The 17,526-nt window shown below is 48.7% G+C and overlaps 1 protein-coding gene across 1 annotated transcript in view; it reads right to left on the bottom strand.

The window, feature by feature from the left end:
* Window positions 1-17,526, bottom strand: part of SYTL3 (synaptotagmin like 3) — a 96,391-nt gene that overhangs the window by 17,377 nt on the left and 61,488 nt on the right. Inside the window, exons 7-9 of the mRNA XM_070376969.1 lie at window positions 15,835-15,913; window positions 14,181-14,305; window positions 8,748-8,879 (exon numbers count right to left, since the gene is read on the bottom strand). Coding sequence (XP_070233070.1) covers window positions 8,748-8,879; window positions 14,181-14,305; window positions 15,835-15,913 — 336 coding nt within the window. The remainder of the gene's footprint in view (window positions 1-8,747; window positions 8,880-14,180; window positions 14,306-15,834; window positions 15,914-17,526) is intronic.

The following is a 17,526-nucleotide window of genomic DNA, read 5'->3' as shown; positions in this document are numbered from 1 at the left end:
ACCCGGTAGAGCCAGATAAATAAATGCTTTTTAATTCTTGGGGAAAATAAGAAGTTCTGTCTGCAAATACTGCAGTGTGATGGTTGTGCACCTTGCCCTGAAGAAGCAGTAGACATGAGTGAGAGGACTTGGCTGGGAGTCCTGACCTTGGGTGACTTTACTTATATCCCTCAGCAGCAGATTCCAGAGCGAAAGGATTTAAAAATACAACTACCTGGGGACTTCCCTGGTGGTCCAGAGGTTAAGATTCTGTATGCTGCCAATGGAAGGGGTTCAGGTTCAATCCCTGGTCTGGGAACAGAGTCCCACGTGTCGTACAGCCTGACCAAAAGATTAAACGAAATGAAACAAAACCCTACATGCAGGCACATCATAATAAAATTGCTGAAAATCCAGGACAAGGAGAGAAATCTTAAAAGGAAAGGAAAAGAAGCTATGCTACCTTCCATGGAAGAAATAAAAAGGGCAGGAGAGGGTGGAGTCCAAGCCCTGCTGGGGAAATGGGCACCTTCTGTCTGGGCAGGAAGGGGAGTTGGGTGGGTACAACCCGAACAGGTTAACTTTGGTGTCAGGAGGATTCAAGAATTCCAGGCTAATTTTTTTTTTTTTTTTTTTTGAGAAGTGGGAAGGGAGGATTACTTGTTAAGAATGAGGAGAAAGAGTGGGAAGCACTTCTGAGCGAAGTGAAAGTCGCTCAGTCGTGTCTGACTCTTTGCTACCCCATGGACTGACTACACAGTCCATGAAATTCTCCAGGCCAGAATACTGGAGGGGGTAGCCTTTCCCTTCGCCAGGGGATCTTCCCAACCCAGGGATCAAACCCAGTTCCCCTGCGTTGCAGGTGGATTCTTTACCAGCTGAGCCACCAGGGAAGCCCATTGAAGAAGGTGTGACATGCTTGCTGTGAGAGCTGGAGACTGAGTCTCCCAGAGAAACGAGTCAGCATGGCTGGTCCCGTGGACGTATTTGGAGCTGGTGACATGGCAGGGCAGACCTGATCCCTCACGCTCACACTGGGCTTCAGGCCTGCCCTACTATGTGCACAGCTGTTCAGGGGCAGGTATGCGTATGCAGCACAGCTGACTCAGCCAGCCTGGTGTCCAGAATTATAAAGCAGCCAGGAAAGCAACACTCATCCTTCATTGTGTAAGATAAGCAGAGGTCAAAGAAGGTTGAGACCCACCCAAAAATTACAGGGCAAACCAGAAGTAGCAGCTGGAAGTGGGCCCGGGGTTCTTCATTCCTTGGGCGGTTGGCTAATGGCAGTGTCTCTGAGTAACCCAACGGCGGATCTGCTTGGCGGGGGAAAGTGCAGCCGCAGATAATGGAAGGCCAGCAGGGCGCGTCCTTTGGTCTTCTGCATTCTTTCACCGATAACTCAGGACTTCACCACCGGGAGGGTTTTCTCTGCTTCTGTTTTCCCTGTAGACAGACCAGGATCTCCGAGCAAGTTGAGCCTCTGAGCAGTAAACAGGGTTGACTGAGAGGTCCTGGCCTAGAAGAGCATCTAAGAACCCAGCCTGACATTTATTAGAGCCCAGGGCTCTGTCTGATTGGGAAAAGAAAAGTCTCAGCAAAAAGCAAAGGAGAATTCCTTAAAGCGGGCAGGGAGCGTGTGGCGACTTTCTCTGAAGGTCAGGCGTTATCTGCTGTAACCGCAAGCAAGGCCTCCTGATGCCCTTTGATTTTCACAAAGGTAGAAGTCAAGGAAAGTCAACTGAAACCACACATATGTTAAAACAAACAAATAAATAAATCTTGACTTCCCCAAGAGCACGGGGAGAGCATTACCACAGGGAAGTCAGACGGTGGCGGTGGTGGAGCCAGACAGACGTCTCCCTGGCCCTGACACTTAGAAGCTGTGTGATCTTGAGCACTTTTCTCATCCTCCACAGCCTCGGCTTCCTGATTTATAGAGTGGGGATCTGTTTCATAGGATTGGTGTGAAGCTCAATGGCTATTTTGTGTAAAAAACTGAGTACCGTGCCTACGCTTTAGTGAATTTATTCAGCTTTTGAAACCAAATGATGTAGTCACTCTTTGTAAGCTGAGTGGATCATTTCCTTTTTTTTTCTTCTTTCCTTCTCTTTTCTTTTTCTTTTTACTCTGAAATATATTGGAAAGTCCCTATAATGGGTAGGAATAATTAATTATTAAACATCTACATACTCACCACTCAATGTAAGAAAGATTAAAACGGGGTTATGGAAATGCTCCATGGCCCCTTCCTTATCTGACTCCCTCTATTCCTGCTCCCAGGTCAAGGGCGTTTCAAGTTTTTCTGTTTATCATCTTTGGTTTTCTGTCTGGTTTTATTACATGTGTATATATCCCCTCCAAACAATGTATCGATTCATTTTGGCTGATCTTGGAATTTATATAATTAAAATCATACTGTGTACATATTCTCCAGTAGTGTACTTTCTTGATATCAAGCTTTAAAAATTCATCTATACAGTTAAGTGTAGCTTTAGTTCATTCACTGTCACTCCCGGGGTCCACTGGATGAATAGGCTATAATATATTTACTTTTATGTTTTTCTTTTTACATGCAAGAGCATCTGTATAGATACTTAAGTTATTCAACAACATTTTAATTAAAAGATGTTTGCTCCTTGGAAGGAAAGCTATGACCAACCTAGACAGCATATTAAAAAGCAGAGACATCACTTTGTCAACAAAGGTCCATCTAGTCAAGGCTATGGTTTTTCCAGTAGTCATTTATGGATGTGAGTGTTGGATCACAAAGAAGGCTGAGCACCGAAGAATTGATGTTTTCGAACTGTGGTGCTGGAGAAGACTCTTGAGAGTCCCTTGGACTGCAAGGAGATCAAACCAGTCCATGCTAAAGGAAATCAGCCCTGAATAGTCATTGGAAGGACTGAAGCTGAAGCTCCAATACTTTGGCCACCTGATGCGAAGAGCTGACTCATTGGAAAAGCCCCTGATGCTGGGAAAGATTGAAGGCAGGAGGAGAAGGGGACGACAGAGGATGAGATGGTTGGATGGCCTCACTGACTCAATGGACATGAGTTTGAGCAAATTCTGGGAACTAGTGAAGGCCAGGGAAGCCTGGCGTGCTGCGGTTCATGGGATTGCCAAGAGTCGGACACGACTGAGCGACTGAACAACAACAACAGCAGAGGTTAATGTGGGTGTATAGCTAAGTACTCTTTTTTAAAAAGTCAGTGCAACCAGAGAAGTTCAGAAATACTAAAGGAAAATGGAAGTTTCCAAAACCCCAGCGAGCACAGTGAGATGGGTGGGGTGAACGCTCTGAGACAGTTCCCACTTAGAAGTGACCCTAAATGCCATGATAAGGCTCCAGGTCTCAGACTGACATTTAAGAGAAACATCTAGGGAGCTGGAGCTTTACTTCAGCGACTGCAAGTCGCTCCAGCAGCTGCACTCCCACCCCTCCAGGTGCAGGGGGCCCAGATGCGCGTTCCTGGCACGTGGTCGCTCCCCCAGACATAGCAACCTCAGCTCCAGGGCAAACGTCAGCTGGCTGAAAACACTGACAGAAACTCATGGATTTTTTTCCAAAACAGAAGTGAAGGCGAAATCGAAAATCAGAGGGAACCTTGGATATAATTTTTTTTCCCCAGGGAATTACTAAAAATGTAACTGCACGTTTCTTCACACTACCAACGCTACGTTTCTGAGAACTAGAGGAGTTTTTCTGTTTTTCTGTTGTTTTTTTTTTTTTTTTAAAGAACTTGGATTTTTCTTCTCACAAACATTACATGTTTATGGAGAACATTCAGAAAACACAGAAAAGGCCAAGAAAATTTAAGAAGAAAGCAGAAGCCAACTATTCTCAACCTTTCGATACAATCCAGGGTCTATAGTATATTCATTTTGCTTTTCTAATTCTGTGCTACTGTAATACCATTTTGTAACTTAATATTTTTGTTTATCGATATCTATGTTCGCTATTCTTTTCAATATCCTCCAACCACATGACTTTTAATAGTTGCAAAGTATTCCTCTGAATAAATGTACCATAATTTATTTAACCACTGCCTTATTTTAGACATTTTGGCTAATTCCAAATTTTCAAACTTAAAAAAAGTTATGAAGATAAACAATGCTGCCCTCAACATCCACATATCCATGCTTTTTGGCAAAGTTCATGACGATTTCTAAAGAATAGTTCCTGTAACTAAAATCGCTGAGTGAAAGACAGCATGCCTGTTGAAGCTGGTTGCCCTCCCCGTAGTTCAACCAGCAGTTTATAGAACACCTGCCTTGCCACACGCTCACCAACACTGAGCTGTGTCACTTCTTAAATTTGCTAAAATGGTCCCCAAACTGCACTTGTTCTAATTTTGCACTGATTTAACTGCTCAGGAAGTTGAGTGCTTCCTCTCTTTATTGTCCGTTTGAGTTCTTACTTTTGTAATAAGCAGAGATTTAATAAGCTTTTTCTAGCCCCAACTTCCTGTTTCTCAGAAAGGGAGGCGACGTTTCTTCAGGCAAGAAACAAAACTGTTCCTGGCTTTGTGGGAGTTTAGTTTCCTCAAACACACACTGCTTCAGTCTAAGGGGAACAGGTTAGGATTGAATGTTTAATAATTCAACCTCGTGATGATAAATGTTGAGGGCACAAATCAGAGGAGATTTTAGAAGAAAGGGCAAAGAGAGCATCAGGTTGAATTTGCACCGTAATTCAGAGGTACTTTCCCAAGAAACAGTCTTAGTGCGAAACATACACTCACCACATCCTGTTACCCCAGCATCCTCCCCTCCCCTACAACGACTCTGAAAAGTCTTCGGGGTGTGGACCGGCTCCAAGTGAGCAAAGCTGAACTGGGGGTAGCGGTCAGTTTAGGAGGCCAACAATTCCTCTGGGGTAAGACAGAAGGCCTGGACTTTTGACTCCCCGTCAGAATTCTGCAGTGACCATACAGCCTTAGCAAACGGCATACCCTCCGAGAGCCTCAGTTTTCCCATTTGTGAAATGGGACAACAGCATCCCGAGGACAAGACTGTGGTGAGAATGACCTGGAGGCGGAGTTCCCAGCTCTGCATTTAGCGCACAGTGGGCTTTCAAGAATAGCTCCGATAAGAATGCATCCAACCATCTCACAAATGTTTACTGAGTGCCATTAAGTGTCACGCACTGCTCCGGGGCCCCTGGGAATGACAATCGACAATAAACCGCAAGTAAAGCCAATTACGCAGGGGCAGAAGGCGATAAGCATGTGGATAAACAGAGAGCAGGTGAGCCAGGGAGGCAGAGCAGGGCAGAGGCCAGAGCTCCTAAGAAAGTGACCTTGGAGCCAAGACTGGAAGGGAGGGAAGGGAGTGAGAGAACCTGGAGCCTGGGAGAGGGAACAGCCCAAGGAACTGGGAAGCAGGCTGAGTCCAGCTGTTCCAGGACCAGCGCCCCGGCGAGGACTGAAAGAGGGGGCAGGTGCGGGGCTGTGGGCAGCTCGAGGACGGCCCCGCGGACTGCTGTGGGGTGGATCCGAGTCGTGTGTCTACCTCTGTGTTGGTTTCCGGGCCTTGGAGGAGCTTAAGAGTCAAGTAGAGAGGACCCTGGACGAGTTTGAAAAACTCTTAGGAGGGTTTGGCCCCGTCCTCCTGGATCAGCCTTATCAAGGTTCAAGCTGGGGGACTTCCCTGGTGGTCCAAAGGTTGGGAGTCTGCCTTCCAGTGCGGGGGACGCGGGCTCCATCCCTGGTTAGGAAGTTGGTTTCCCACAAGCCACATGCCACAGCTACAAGAGCCCACGCTGCACCAAAAGATCCCGCATGCCGCAGCTGGGACCTGATGCCGTCATAAATAAATACTAGTTAATAATAATAAAAAAAAAACCCTCAAGTTGGCTGGAGTCCGCACGTTAGCTGGGGTGGAGGCAAATTCTCCATGGGTCTTGGAAAAGCTCCCAGAGGCCGCTCCTCTGCCTCCCTGTCCGTACCCACCACGGGGTTCAGCCCCAGGAGAGAATGTTCTGGAGCTGCCCTTGCTTAAGCTCCCCCTCAGGGAAGTGTTCATTCAGAGCCTTCACCTTTCCAAACTCTTCTCCAGTATAAACAACACCCATACCCCAATGCAGCAACCTGAGAGGCCCTGGCAGGACCATCCCTGATGCTCAGGGCATCCAAGTGGGGGAGGGCCACTCCGTCTGGCTCCGCTAGGACTGCTGCTGTGTGACCCAGGGCAGGAGGTGACCCAGGGCAGGAGTTGGGAGGGTCCCCCAATAGGGGCTGCGAGAACTGAACGCAGTGCTTTTGCACATCCCTAGACTGCTAAAGAATCCTTAACAAACAATGTATTTCACTTGGATTTGAAGTTGACAGTGCTCAATTTGCGTGTCTATGTGTGCATGAATCTCCTGGTACGTGCTGCTCAGTCATGTCTGACTCTTTTTGACCCCATGGACTGTAGCCCACCAGGCTCCTCTGTCCATGGGAATTCTCCAGGCAAGAACACTGGAGCGGGTTGCCAATTCCTCCTCCAGAGCATCTTCATGACCCAGGGATGGAACCTGCCTCTCCTGCATTGCAGGTGGATTCTTCATCACTGAGCCATGCGGGAAGCCTGAATTTGCTGGGGCTCTTTCTAAATTACAGATTCAGACTCCAGTAGGTCTGAGGGAAGGCTAGAGATTCTGATCTTTGAGAAGCTCCCAGGTAACCCCGCACTTTGAGCAGCGAGGGTGTAGAGCAATGGTTTTGATGGACGAGGGACCACCTACAGGAGCCAGTGGTTGGAGCCAAAGGGTGGGTTGGGAACTGCCAGCATTTTGTGGACTGAATCAAGGATGTTGGCGCTTCTTCAAGGTCTAGCCTGCTTCTGCTGTGACTTCTGAATATTCTGCTGGACAGTCATGGGGATGGGGTAAGTTTATCATTTTCTGACGTAGACACTATTTTTCATAAAAATACAACCACCCGAAGGCTAAAGTACCACAGTGGTTAGAATACTAGCGCTGGAACATGCTCCTTCCACTAATGAAGCTGGAAGGTGAACCAAGATGCTGATTTCTAGAAGCGGAGTTCTTAACCACTGTATTACACCACAGAAGGTAAGCATCCATTTGATTACCAAAGCAATCCAGTGAAATAAGAACAACAATTCTGATACCATCTCCTTGATGAGGACTCTGAAGCTGAGGGAGTTTTTGTGATTATTTTTTTTTTTAATTAATTTATTTTTTATTGGAAGGACTGATGCTGAAGCTGAAGCTTCAATACTTTGGCCACCTGATGTGAAGAACTGACTCCTTGGAAAAGACCCTGATGCTGGGAAAGATTGAAGGCAGGAGGAGAAGGGGATGACAGAAGATGAGATAATTGGATGGCATCACCAATTCGATGGACACGAGTTTGAGCAAGCTCTGGGACTTGGTGATGGACAGGGAAGCCTGGCATGCTGCAGTCCATGGGGTCACAAAAAGCAGTCCATGGTGTTGCAAAGAGTCGGACACGACTGAGCGGCTAAACTGAACTGATTTTTTATTGGAGGACAATTGCTTTACAACCTTTTGTTGGTTTCTGCCATATAATCAACATGAATCAGCCTTAGGCACAGGTATGTCCCCTCCCTCTTGAGTGATTGTCTGAGGTCACTGAATACATTAAAGGCTTTAACTGAAGCCTCAGCACCCCTCACCCAAGGCTCCTTCTTACATATCTAATACATATCATGGGTTTAGACACAGAGTCAACATTCATGCAATGTTTTTGAATAACAAGTGAACGAATAAAAAGGCCTGCCTATGAAAAGACTCTATGTTTAAAACATTACAAGGCAATCTCAAAAAAGAGCAAAGTTGGAGGACTTAAACCACCCGACTTCCTACAAAGCTACAGTGATCACGTCAGTCCGGCCTTGGCACAAAGACAAACAGGTCAGTGGAGCAGAACAGAGAACCTAGGAGAAGGTCCGCAGTGACACGGTCCTTTGCCTTTCAACAAAGACACCAAAGTCAATGGAAAAATCAGAGTCCTTTTTCTAACAAAGGGCACTGGAATAAACTGTATTCGTATGTTGGAAAAAACGAACGTCGACCTGTACCTTTCACCATTCACAAAAATTAATGAGCTGGAGCAGGGACCACACATAAAAGCTATGCTTTTGTAAAAGCTTCTAGAACAAGACATGGCAGAATATCTTCATGACCTGTGGGCAGGTAAGACAGAAAGGACTTCCCTGGTGGTAGAGAGGTAAGAATCCACCTGCCAATGCACGGAACACAGGTTCGATCTGGGAAGATCCCACGTGGGCACACATCTAAGCCCCTGCACCGCAATCCTGGAAGCCCGCATGCCCGAGTCCATGCTCCAAGGTCACAAGCGGAAGCCCCTGCACCGCAACGGAGAGTAGCCCTCGCTCTCTGCAACCAGCAACGAAGCAACCGAGACCCCATGCAACCAAAAATAAAAAGCAACTAATTAAAACAGACAGAGAAGCAACCATGCGAGAAAAACCTGATGAATCAGACTTCGTCAAAACTAAACACGTCTCATCCTAAGACACCGTGACTTACTATGAATTACTCTCTGCCTGTATGACTATGCTCACAATAAGATGTAAAAGAGAAAACCACCAAAGATTAGCCAGGTTTTTTTTTGTCTTCCCCCAGCTGTCAATCTAAGTAAAATGTCACCTCAGCACTTCACTGTGCTCCAGTTTATCCCACAAGACAACACATCGCTTGTACCCTTGCCGACCAATCCAGTTTGACATAATGACAACCACACAGCACGGGTCAAGGATTATTAGATGAGACTCACCTGTCTCAAGCCTCCTGAGAACGAAGTGTTGAGCACTGGACTGGATGAGATGTCTTCTTGCTTCAAAACCGGGCTCATGGGGCGTCTGGGACTCTCTGGACTGAGAGGTTTCAGAATATCTGGTGTGCCAGCCTGAAAAAACACACACAAAATTAACAGGATAGTCGGCATCTCAGTTTGGTTTTGTTCAAATGTGATGACTTCAATGAGCATGGCCTGCATGTCGCTAATATGTAAACTTCCAGGTGCTGAATAAAAGGGCACGCTTCCATGTGGATAAACAAAAACACACACACATACACACACACACACACTCGGGGTCCCAAGGCAGACATCACTGAGCTTTGAGACATTCACGAACAGTGACGGGTGGATTACTTAAGGACGTGAGTGAGTTCAAGTCGCTCAGTCGTGTCTGACTCTTTGCAACCCCATAGACGGTAGCCACCAGGCTCCTGGCAAGAATACTGGAATGGGTTGCTGTTCCCTTCTCCAGGGGATCTTCCCCACCCAGAGATCAAACCCAGGTCTCCCCCGTTGCAGGCAGATTCTTTACCATCTGAGCCACCAGGAAAGTACTTAAGGATTAGTACAAGTCTTAAAGAAACTGAAGTCCATATTTGACCTTCACAATGACACAGGCATTTAACCACATGAAATAGAGTATTCAGCCTGTGAGGCAGAATTTCATCTCTGACATGCTCATTAAAAAAGGGGAAAAAATCAAAATATGTCTCTAAATTAAACAAAAATATTTTATAGTTGGGATTTCTATAATGTGTACAGCTTGTGCTTTCAAATATGGTAGCCACTAGTCACAGGGGGCTATTTAAGTTCCAGTCAATTAGAATCAAATCAGTTCAGCTTCTTGTTCGCACTAGACACATTTCCAGTGCTCAGTAACCACATGAGGCAGTGGTTAGAAAGCTCTGTCTGCAGGGGTCCCCAGGCCCCAGGAGCTAATGCCTGATGATCTGAGGTGGAGCTGACGTGATAATGATAAAGAGCATAGTGAACGTAACGTGCCTGAATCATCCTGAAACCATTCCCGACCCCCAATCCCCACCCTGGTCTGCAGAAAAACTTCTTCCATGAAGTCCGTCCCTGGGGCCGAAAAGGCTGGGGACCACTGTATCGGACGGCAATGGTACAGAACAAGGAGGGGGGAACCTCTTCCTGGTTGAAAAGACAAATTTTCCAAATTGAGACTTTAGACTGTGACACTGGGTTGGAAGTTCAACTTGGAAATATAAACAGCTGCCCTATGGTCATAATTTTCAGGAATGAAAAGCTAAGACTAGTATGGAAGAGATGAAAGACGTGACTGCCTCTGTAACATTTGTTCTTGCTCTCACTTCCCAGAACTCAACTCAATTCCATGACATTTGTTAAAGCAACACTGTGTTCAATGCACCACTCTAAGTACTGGGGACAAGAGGAGGAGGGAAAGGCCGAGAAGATGCTTTGTCTGCTCTCCAAGGACTTACTGTGTGCATGTGTGGTCAGTCACGTCCAACTCTGTGACCCCATGGACTGTAGCTTGCCAGGTTCCTCTGTCCATGGCATTTCCCAGCAAGAAGACTGGAATGGGTTGCCATTCCTTGCTCCAAGGGATCTTTCCGAGCCAGGGATCAAACCCAAGTCTCCTGCATCTCTTGCACTGGCAGGTGGTTTCTTCACTGCTAAGCCACCTGGGAAGCCCCAGGGCTCACTAGCTCATCAGAGATACAAACCATTAAAATGGAGGCACGAGCCAAGTGAGTGGGATGAGAGGGAGGGCGAGTGCAGGAGGGGCCCCTGGGGTGGTCTTCAGTGGGAGTGTGACCTGAGTGGGTACTGAGGCTGGCTGAGGAGAGACCCAAAGTTAGGGTATCCCAGGATGAGGGGCTACCATGATGCTCAGGTGTGAAGCACGTCCCTGGACTAGCTAGAGGCCAAACTGCAGGGACCAAAGAGGCCAGGCAGAACCCTGGCCATGAGATCACGCACGCCCAGTGATGTGTGAGGTCCTCCAGAGAATAGGTGGCTCGGGGGCACCAAAGGGTGGGCACAGGGCAGGAGACAGAGGGCTGGAGGAACCGGACACCCAAGGCGAGGATTTCAGAAATGAAGGTGTTCAAAAAGGAGACTAGAAGGCTCACCTGGAACTAAAGAAATGCAGATTTTAAAAAATTGTCTATCAGCTTCCCGTATGGCTCAGTGGGTAAAGAATCTGCCTGCAATGCAGGAGATACAGGAAATGCAGGTTCAATCCCTGGGTCGGGAAGATCCCTTGGCAAAGGAAATGGCAACCCACTCCAGAATTCTTGCCTGGAAAATCCCATGGACAGAGGAGCCTGGCAGCCTACAGTCCATGGGGATGCAAAGAGTCGGACATGACTGAGCTACTAACACGCTAAATTAGCAATTATTCACTTTCCACTTTCATGCATTGGAGAAGGAAATGGCAACCCACTCCAGTGTTCTTGCCTGGAGAATCCCAAGGACGGAGAAGCCTGGTAGGCTGCAGTCTATGGGGTCGCACAGAGTCGGACACGACTGAAGCGACGCAGCAACAACAGCAACAAAAATAACAAGTATAAAGTTTAGTGTGTGCAGGAGTGCTAGAAAACAGCTATGCTGCACCCAGGGTTTATGAAGACTGAGTTAACCCCAGAGGAGGGCAGTTCGGCAGCAGAAATTCACTTCTTGATGAACCCTGGCCCAGATATCTCCCGGAGAATTTCTGCAGCTCCAACTTAAAGGATAGAGACATAACTTAGAAGCAATCCTGAACTAATTTCCCAGGGATTTCTCATCCTGGCATCATTTTAAGACAACGATTTCCTAGTTCTGTGTCTCAGTGTCACCCCCGGCAGAAGGCCGCCGGCGTCCCCCACTTACAAAGGGCACCCACCGTGTTGCCTCCTTACTGCTGGCGAGAGGCTCCTACACGTTCCTATAGAAGTGTGAGTGGAACTGTCGTGAGCTCACCAGCTAAAGCGTAATTGCAGCCTGACAGACATCCTATTTAAAGATGTGCTCTTTATATGCTGACCCAGTAATTATTTAGCACTTATAGATCATGCCATAATTACTGAGCACTTTATAAACATTTGGCTAAATTTCTCTTTAAAATTGCCGCAACCTCAAGCAATGTGGGGAGAGAGAAAGTCCTAAGCGTGTCCTGCCAAGAGTGTGGCAGTGAAGTGGGCACCCCGGGGACAAAGGATCCACCCGCTGGGGGCTCTCTGGACACACCCCTCCACCCCATTCTCCTGGCTTCTACCCCTGGGCACCGCTGGCCCTTCAGACCACCTTGCAGTCAGCCGGCAGTCCCCCCCGCCACGGCACGAGCAGCCGGGGAGGGTGATGTCACATTGCATCACTTCAGAAGGTCAGGAGTGAAGCCTACGGATACTTTCGATGCCCCAGCACCTGGTACGTGACATCAGAAGCAGGAACCATGCAGGTCTGCAAACCTTGCTGGTGTCTCCTGGCAGGAATCACAGGAATGCTCTTGGGGGTAGCCTCCGACTGGCCCTGCCACTCTGACCACGCTACCCGCCCGGGCCATCCCTTGGCACCCGAGTCCCTCATCTTTAATGGGACAGTAACAGCCCAGGCTTCACAGGGTTGTTTAAGGATTTAAAAAGTTCATTTGTCCTCCTTAGGTGGAGCATATGTTGAAGAGGTTAAGAATGTATAAGTTAAGAGTCAGACGAACCTGGGGTGTATTCCTGGTTCCACTTTTCATGAGCCATGGCTATGAGACAAGGTGGTTAACCTTGCACTAAAATTCAGGTTCTAGATTTCTATCATAGGAGCAGCAATATCTTTCTCAGGAATTTTGCAATGAAATGTGATCAAGTATTGGGTTGGCCAAAAACTTCATTCGGATTTGTCCATAAGACCTTATGGAAAAATCCAAATGAACTTTTTGACCAACCTGATAAATAACATATGCTCCATCTGCCCAGAACCCAGTGTCACCTAAACGCACGCTGACCCTCTCTTCCACCTCAATTCAGGAACGAGTTTGGACGGTGTTCATGTGGGCGCTGGAGAGCCGAAAGGAACACACGCTTGTTTGCACTTCGGAGTCTCAAAGACCTTCCAAATACATGTCACACACTCTCCACGGCTTGCCCTTACAGCGAGGCAGCAGACCGCCTGCCCGGTCCCGAGTTCCTCAGAAACACACCTGAGATCCTGCATCTCACGCCCACAGCCACATCTATTGACTTCAAATCTGCATTTCAACAAGACCCCCAAGTGACTTGCATACACGTTAAAGTGGAGAATCAGCATTCAGCCTCCAAACCAAGACTGACTCCAGGCCCCCATTTCTGGTTCTGTTGCCAGGGGTCTGTGACAATCTCCCTAAGCTTCCATAGATGTAAACAGGGTCAAGTGAATACCCACTCAGGGTGGTATGAGGATAAAAGGCAAAGCTTTTAGCAAGAGCCCGGCACAGAGTAACACGCATGAGCAATCTAGATTTATATTTAGACAACAGAGACTTTAAACTGCTGCCTAAGTTATCTCGGGGGATCTTTGCAGGAACACTGTGCTGCTCTGGAAGGAACAGGCAATATCACCTTCATTCCCTGGGGGGATGAGGGGGGCTGCTTTTGGATGCTCAGGAGGTCACGTGATGACCTGGTGAATGGAGGCAGAATGCAGCATCTTAAGAGTGCGCGGAAGTCCCAGCAGGAAGGTGAGGTTACCATCACCCCTTTGCCTACAGAACAGTGTGTCTGGGGACACCCTCAACAGAGCCCGGTATTGCAGAGAAGGGCACCTGTCTTGTCAAGCCAACCGGAGTTGTCACACCTGCAAACAGCCAGGTGGTGGTGCCTGCCACGGCCAGGTCACCTTGACCAGACCGGAACCCAGGTTTCCTGACCCTAACATCCACTTTCCCTCACACTCCAGCGCATCTGCTTCTGGCTTGGTTAATCCTGGTGGGAAGAGTAATTCTTTCCCTACAGGCCTTTGTCAGGTGGTATCTCTTCCAGTGGAGGTACCTGCAGAGTCCCCTCACGACCACACCTGGACGTGCAGCATTTATGATTTCAACAGTTTCAGAGATCAGGACAGATTTTAACCAGAGGTGGTTGGAAGCAGGACGTGCCAGCCTCTGGCCTGAGCGAGTGTATCCGCAGGCTAGGAATAAGTGGGCACACGGCAAGACTGAAGCTGAGCCTTCGTGCTTGGCGTGGCCTGGAAGCCTTAGGGGGCTGTGGGGGTCACGTGGAAGCCTTTCCCCTTTCTGAACCATGTTCCAAAATCAATACATCTGAATTTTAACCTTCATTTGGCCAGCACCCCCACCCCACCCAATGGAGGGGTTTATAAGTGTTTTTTAGACTGCTTGATGTCTAGCTTTGAAATAAAAGGACAGAGAACTCTATAGAGAAGACGGGCAGGCATTGGGGTGGCCAGGGATACCCTGGTGGTCACGTTGATCGCGGTGTCAGACTGGCTCCTCCTCTCCGGCCGGCCCTCACGCTGCCTGGGGACCATCTCCGGGTGCTGCTTGTCAGAGGTCATGTCATTCTGGGACTTGGAGAGTTCTAGAAAAGAAATACAAGGAAGACAGGTGGGAGCATACAGCTTTGCTGAGAACTTTCTCCAGGATTTCCGCACCCCGAGCTCTGGGGCCCAGAGGAGAGTCCCTGACATCCCACTGGACGTGGGACCCCAGCACGGGACAGGGGGGCTGGCTCCTGAATGGTCACCGTGTGTTCCCAGGTCTCTGCAGGCAGGGCTGCCGTCAAGGGGGTTCAAGCCCAACCTCCCCACCGGGTTACCCTGAATTTAGGCCATTATACATCCCAAGTGTCTGGTTGTCCAAACACAAAGAAGGCAGCTGAACAAACAAGCTGGGTTTTTAGGGGCTCCTTAAAGAGATTTTACAATTAAATACTGCTTCTTGGGGTAGAAATAAGCCTTGGGGTATCCTTATAACCATTTCCATAAGCAAACCCTGAAAAGATGACTTAAAAATTTCTTTGCAATAGAGTAGTTTAGAATTCAGATGAGTAAAGAAAGGAAGGAAGGAACCCCATATGGTAAGTGCCCCCTCAAAGGTGAATGTGTCCTTTAAAAGGCTTCCTTCCCAGGACAGCCTTGTCACTAACGTGGACCTTGTCACTCAAACACGGACCTTGAAACCACTCAACACTCAATAGAGATATAATACAGCTCACATATGTCATTTCAAATTTTCTAGTGGCTACATTTTAAAAAGCAAAAAGAACCAGGCAAAGTTAATTCAAATACTATATTTCACTTAATGCAACATATCCAATATATTAGGACTTCCCTGGTGGCTCAGATGGTAAAGCGTCTGCCTACAATGCAGGAGAGCTGCGTTCAATCCCTGGGTTGGGAAGATCCCCTGGAGAAGGAAATGGCAACCCACTCCAGTACCCTTGCCTGGAAAATCCCATGGATGGAGGAGCCTGGTAGGCTACAGTCCACGGGGTCACAAAGAGTTGGACATGACTGAGTGACTTCACTTTCATTTTCATTCAACGTATTGTGAAAATATATTATCGGTATTAAAATTATTAATGAAAATGTTCACTCTTTGGTCAATAGCGAGTCTCCTGAATCTGACGTGCGTTTTCCTCTGGCCACATTTCAAGAGCCATGTGAGGCCAGAGGCTATCGTGTTGGGCAGCGCCCCTTCAGGGCGCCCCTCTGTCTTGTGGCCCACCCCTCGCGCTGTTGATGAGTGTCTCCTGCGCATGCGGGGCAGGGCTGAGTCAGTACATTGCCTCTGCCCTCTAGACGAGATCCCAGACACGCCTACCCTCCCACAAAGCCCTGGGGCTTCCCTGTCCCCTGTCCCCCAGGATACGTCAGAGTCGCTCCCCTCCGAGCAGTGCCGTCCACGCCGCTGTCCAGTCTACCCGCTGGAAGCTTTGGGGCCTCCTGCTCTGCTGGCAGCTAGAAAGGTCCCAGTGCACGCCGGGCCTTCAGAGCTGTTGCTGATGCAGACATGGGACAGGGGAAGGGCCCTGGCTTTCTCCAGGAGCCGGTGCGCATGCCTGGCCTGCAGGGCAGTGCCAGAACCCCCGGAGAGGCAGCCACTTACTTTTCATGTGGGTGGTGACAGACAGAAACAAATTTTCCACAGACTTATTGAATCCTTTAAACTGCCCGAGTTCCTGCAACTAAAGCAGAGACAGAAGGAGAGAATGAGACTTCTGTCTGATGACTGGTGTTTGCCCCAGAAGGCTCCAGGCCACCAACCCCCAAATGCCTGTATGGGTGGGTGAAGGCATGTGTGGGTTCTTGGGGTGCATGTGGGTGTGTGCACGTGTGTCTCTGGGGCACAGGCCTCTAGAGAGGAGGGAGGAGCCCTCTTTATTCAGCGTCTCTCCTCTGAGTTTTGACAACTGCCTTAAAGGAAGGGGCAGTACCATGTGGTTGTCGAAAAGCTAACAACTACCTCGTAGAAATAAGCACGGACACGTCATGGCCTCAAAGACTCAGTGAGCAAATTCTTACTTCTCTGGCCTCCTTCTCTTACGTCACTGACCCCAGCTCGGTCCAGAGAGGACGTCAACGTGGAGGAGCCAGACTAGAGCCAGGGGTCAGGTCCACCCCCCAGTGCAGAAGAGAGAGGAAAAGGGCAGAGAAAGAACAGAAATGAGGCCACCCCCTCTGCGAGTCTCATCCATCCGTCCATCCGTCCATCCGTCCCAGTAATATGTCTTGAGCATGTCTGTGCTCGAGTAACTTCAGATAAATTACTCTCAAGGAGTAAAGGAAACCTCTCCCAAGGAGAGAGTAGAGCAGGATTTTGAAGGTCACTCTGGGGTCTCAGTCTGAAACTGGAAAAAGAATTCTCTTGCCAGCAGACATGTATATCCCGTACAGAGATGGAGTTACTCCCTTTAATATGCAGAATAATAAATAATCAAAACCACATGTTTCCATGGCACTTGACAATTTCCAAGTATCAGCACAGACATTATCTGGGTAATTTCTCATACCAGCCGTCGGAGGCGAGCCAAACGAGTATGATTATTGCTGCCTCCCAGGTGGGAGCCCAGGTAAAAGTAGAAAGTGAAGTTGCTCAGTCGTGTCCAACTCTTTGAGACCCATGGACTGTAGCTTACCAAGCTCCTCTGTCCATGGGATTTTCCAGGCAATAGTACTGGAGTGGATTGCCATTTCCTTCTCCAGAGGATCTTCCCGACCCAGGGATCGAACCCAGGTCTCCCGCATTGTAGACAGACGCTTTATCGTCTGAGCCACCAGGGAAGTTGGGAGCCCAGGTAAGTCCCCCAGAATCACACAGCTAACTCTCTGGATGGGAAGAGTCCTGGTCTTCTTTACGCTAAGCACCTACAAACACTCAAAGACACGCACACGCACATTTCCACAGGTACTCCCCCATCTGTGAGTCACATGCCTGTGAATCAACCTGTATTTCCCTTTCCAACCCCCAAAGGCCCCTGACACACACGGGAGCCCGTCCAGACCCCCACACTCAAGGGCACGGTGAGGGGACAGAAGCAAGAAAACGACAAGAGTGAAGAGATAGGGATGTGGGATGCAGGCGGAAGACACGTCCACTGACGACGTGGGGCGTGGCGGGGGCGGGCCCATGGCCCCCAGCACGTGATGGGAACCCAGACCCCAGGCAGAGCCCAGCACCTCCGGCCTCCTACGGGGGGCCCCCTTCCCTCCTGGCCTCGGGACCCTCCAGCCAAGGCTGGATCGCTCTGCCACGAGGCTCAGCCTCTCGGCCCCGTCTCCTCCGCTTCCATCCCCGTCC

Source organism: Bos mutus, chromosome 9 (genome assembly GCF_027580195.1).
Source record: "Bos mutus isolate GX-2022 chromosome 9, NWIPB_WYAK_1.1, whole genome shotgun sequence".
Lineage (NCBI taxonomy): Eukaryota > Metazoa > Chordata > Mammalia > Artiodactyla > Bovidae > Bos > Bos mutus.
The sequence above is the reverse complement of the archived record's forward strand: the minus strand, read 5'-3'. Positions and strand labels throughout refer to the sequence as shown.